The sequence below is a fragment of the Gavialis gangeticus genome, unplaced genomic scaffold, assembly GCF_001723915.1.
Source record: "Gavialis gangeticus isolate Ggan-Ray unplaced genomic scaffold, GavGan_comp1, whole genome shotgun sequence".
Classification (NCBI taxonomy): domain Eukaryota; kingdom Metazoa; phylum Chordata; order Crocodylia; family Gavialidae; genus Gavialis; species Gavialis gangeticus.
Window position 1 is genome coordinate 7,163,755 of NW_017729020.1, and position 4,118 is coordinate 7,167,872.

General features: G+C 48.5%; 1 protein-coding gene across 1 annotated transcript in view; it reads right to left on the minus strand.

Annotated features, from left to right (window-relative positions):
• The window catches only part of BAG4 (BCL2 associated athanogene 4), a 9,127-nt gene extending 5,329 nt beyond the window's left edge, over positions 1 to 3,798 (minus strand). Inside the window, exons 1-2 of the mRNA XM_019514317.1 lie at positions 3,763 to 3,798; positions 2,823 to 2,930 (exon numbers count right to left, since the gene is read on the minus strand). Of these exons, the coding sequence (XP_019369862.1) occupies positions 2,823 to 2,930; positions 3,763 to 3,798 (144 nt within the window). The remainder of the gene's footprint in view (positions 1 to 2,822; positions 2,931 to 3,762) is intronic.
• Positions 3,799 to 4,118: the final 320 nt, after the last annotated feature.

Below are 4,118 nucleotides of genomic sequence, written 5' to 3' on the forward strand. Positions count from 1 at the left end.
CTCACCCCACCCCACCCCACCCCACCCCAGGTGACCAGCACCTACCACCTCCATCATTGTGGGGGGGCATTGATTTGCCCTACCACGCCTCTTCCCTCCCCTCCCCTCCCACCACAACGGACTTACCAGCTGAACACAGTATCAGAAATCGGATCAGTATCAGTCAATATGCCTCCTTAAAAATCAGCTATCGGTATCAGCCCAAAAAATCTCTATCGTGCACCTCTACTGTCCGAAGTTTTTATAGGACATATTTTTTGGGGAAAAGTGTCCTTCCTGCTGTGTTTGTGCACAGCTTCCTCCAAGCGAAGCACCCCCACAACAGCACAGGAGAAACCTGACAAAGCAGGGGCATCTACACCAGATGCTACTGCACAGTCATTACTGCACATTTATTTAGTACTTTTATAAGCAAGTGCTAAAATAATGCACAGTGATCTGAGCTACTGCGCAGTAGTGGCAAATGCCTTTTTTGTGACGCTACTTCACAGTAGCGTCGTGTCACTTTTTTTGCCACACGATGCTACAGTGCAGCAATATTGCAGTCAGTGTCTCGTGTAGATGTGGCCAACGAGTTATGGAACCAAAACATACAAAGTACTGTGTTCTGCTGCTTCCCTTCCTCTGCAGACAGGGTGTCTCTTGGTTAATGTCTGCCCTCTACTGGGGACAGACCACTTCGTTACTATTATTTATTCAGGCCCTAACCAGTGTTGCTGATTCTTAGTTACTCTCTGTTGGTAATTTTGCTGGGCAGAGACTTTCCTGCTCCCACCTTCTGTTGTGTTAATCTCTCTGAAAAGGAGGAACTGACCGGGTCTAGTCCTCCCATGCTAGTTTCCCAGCCCCAGGCCTTGCCTGAAGAACCCTGCTTATTTGGCTGTAAAGTGGGGACTATGGTGTGTTACCTGAGGGTTTGTCACCCTTAGGCCTACTACGTAGCTCCTTCAGTTCTCAGGGCAATGAGAATCCTAAGTTCAGCCACAACTTTTCAAACTATGCTTTTCTTGTTTAACTGTTTTGAAGTAAGAAATGTCTACAAAACATAGCAAGGCTCTGGATGGAATTGGGAAAAAAATTCCACAATGTGTCCTTGCTGCCGACTCCCCTCTCTTTTTCTACTCTGCTACTTTTTTTTAAAAAAAAGAGTTGGAGTGGGAAGAGGAAAAGTAGGGAAAAACAATGGAGGAAAACCCAAAATATCATTATGCAGCTTAATGGGAGAAGATGAATTAACCAAAGGTGTTCCTTTTCAGAACCAGCGGATTTTCTCTCTCCAAGAATATATTGACTTTGCTTAGTAATGAGTGTCCATACGCCAATGCTGCTGTTTACGATCAAGGTGTGTTATACGTACTGTAGGAGCATCCTAGGTTCGCTGGGAGGGGCACCGCGCACATGTGGAAAACCCCTGCATTAGTGCTCACAGTAATTTCCAAATAGCAGCTGGCCTCTGTGGGCCCCATAGCTCAAGCTGTTTTTCTTATGTGGCTTGCATCTGCTAAACTAAGTGTGTAAAATGCTGCTTCCCCAGTCACGAAGAATGCTTTCGCTGTTTATGTGCATAAGAATGCTCTAACACTGCCGGAGAAGCAATGTGGTCACAATCATTCTTTAAAATAGATACCAAGAACTTGGAAGCGCTCAGAGGAGAACTCCCAACACAGCTGTAGTGGAAAATGGTGCTGAGAGGAGCAAATATGCCCCAGCACAGTGTGTACTACAGCAGCCTATGCAATGAGAATTCACTGCTGTGGCTCAAGCGTTAGACGCGAGCATGAAACCCCTGAGGCAGCGTTGGTCCTGTCACTAGGAAGTGCCATTTAGCTACTGTTTGGAGCACTAGGAAAAGAAAATGCCACATTGCTTTGGCATGTAAAAAAGCTTTCCACGCAGGTCCCCACTGTGCTGGGAAAGCTCTTGCTTGGGTGAAGATGGATGCTAGTTTCTTCAGGAGACAGGATAAAAAAACCCAGAAGATATAGCCCAGTGTTGGGAGAAACAAAGAATTCCAGTCATCAGGTCTAGGCGAGGAGGTGATGATATTATCCATGGGCTTTGAGGGAAAAGCAGCAGAGTACTTCAAAGGACTGCTCTAGTATCAAGCAGCAAAGGTATTTCCCCGTTTGGAGCCTCATGCCGACATCACAATTTCTAGGGCAACCCAAAGAGCACAGCAGGGACTGGGACCTGGATTCTGTCCCATTTCCAGGACTGACTCACTGCACAGCCTTTGGCAAGTCACTACAACGCCCTGCCCCAGCATTTATGAGCAAGGGCTCATAAAACACAATTAATATCTTAGTATAGGTGCTATGAGACAACTAATTGCTTTAACTGTATTCAGAGCATTTGAGTATCCTTGGCTGAAGGCCATTGGCAGGGTCTGGCATTATTCATGGGCCACTGATGTAAAAATAATTACTCCAATTACCGTTAGTTCACTGGCAATGGGACATGGTGCTTTGTGCAGAGCATCTAGAAGTAGCCAGCACCAGCAGACAAGGGGATTCAGCCAGAGTTTCAAGCGTGGCGGGTACAGGTGTTTCAAGTTTCAGCTTCCAGCTGACACTCAATATAATGCTGTGGCATCTGGGAAGTAGCATTTCCTGAGGCCCATGCAGCACGGAGGAAACGGCAGAAGTCCCCAGGGCTTGGCTAAGTCTGCCATGCAAGCCCTGCATTTCTAAAATGGCTGGTCCCTTTGTTCAGGAGGAAACCAGCCCTTTGACAAGAGTCTTCCGGCTCAAACTCCCACCCAACCAGACAAATTCCTCCGCTTCACAGGAAACAAGATGGGAAGGTCTGTTGCCCAACTGTACCTGGCCTTGTAACTCAGCTCCAGCTGGATAGGGGCTTGGGAAGGGAGCTCTGGACTGGGCCGTGGAGTTCCAGTAGCTGGAGGTGTATCCAGGATAAGGTGGCTGCTCCTAAAGGTGGGGTGGGAAAAGGAGGTAAGAAAAGCACTAGCAGAAGATTACCTACCCTCTCAATAGGGGGGAGAGAACTCACTGCAACACATGCTGGAAAGCTGCAAAGGAAGTGTGTGCACGATAATAATCGACTGCACGCTATATCTGTAGCACACCGTGGCAAGGAAGGGCCTGAAAACATACTACAGCCACAAAACTATTATGAAATGCTACTCCACTCCATATTTATAGACCTTCTCCAAGTTTCTCGCCTCTCCAGGCTAGCTGCCAGATTCACAATTCCTCCCTTGCCCATGCCGAGGCGGCACTGCAAAAAGGAGGCATTTTCCAGGGACTGCTGAAAGGAAAAAGCTGGTGCAAGGGCATCAGTCAAAGTGTGGCACAGCAGCCTCAGTGTGCCAATTGATTCAAAGCAGGCTCCCAAGCATGGAAATTGCAAAATAAATGCTTAATCAAACTGCACTATAGGCTGAAGGACCCGGGAATGTAGCAGCAATTAAGCTCGACTAACTCCCAGCACAGCTCTTCTCTTCAGTGGCAGCTCAACAGCTAGCTGTCCCTATCGTCCTGGAACGGGAATATCTCAGGACTGGGGCATACACGTTGCCCTTCAATAACTGGGGTTTAGCGGCCAACTGACCGCACGCCTGCTTTTCTGCCATTATATCAGCGATGCAATCGCAGGATAACCATTCAGACACGCGCTGCAACGTGCTCGGGTAACCGTTAGTACTTCTTAACCTGGGGCAACGGACATGGACGTCTGAATCGCTGCACTTTGTCCTGGGAGAAAACGGTTGGCCCTAGGACAACTGTGACGTCCATTTACAACCAAAGGGTCCTTTCTGTCGGAGCTGAAAAGCATCCGGACGAAGGGAAGGGCATCAAACCTGCATGCAGGTATACCCTGTTGAACTAACACAGAGACATCCGGGCTATTCCTCCAAGAATTTCTCAGAAAACAGTAACTTTTGTCAGGTGACTCGTTTGCATATTTTTTTCAGAGTGCAGTAACTTTTCAGTAAATACGGTAGTTCTTGAGCCTCTAAATACGGTAATTCCCTATTTTCGACCTGGCGCCGCGAGGGGCCGGCTCCGCGCGAGGCCCGCCCCACCCCAGCTCCCCCGCACCCAGGCAGCTGCGAGCCCCTCGCTCCCCCCCAAGGCCTCCCCGCAGCCCCATAC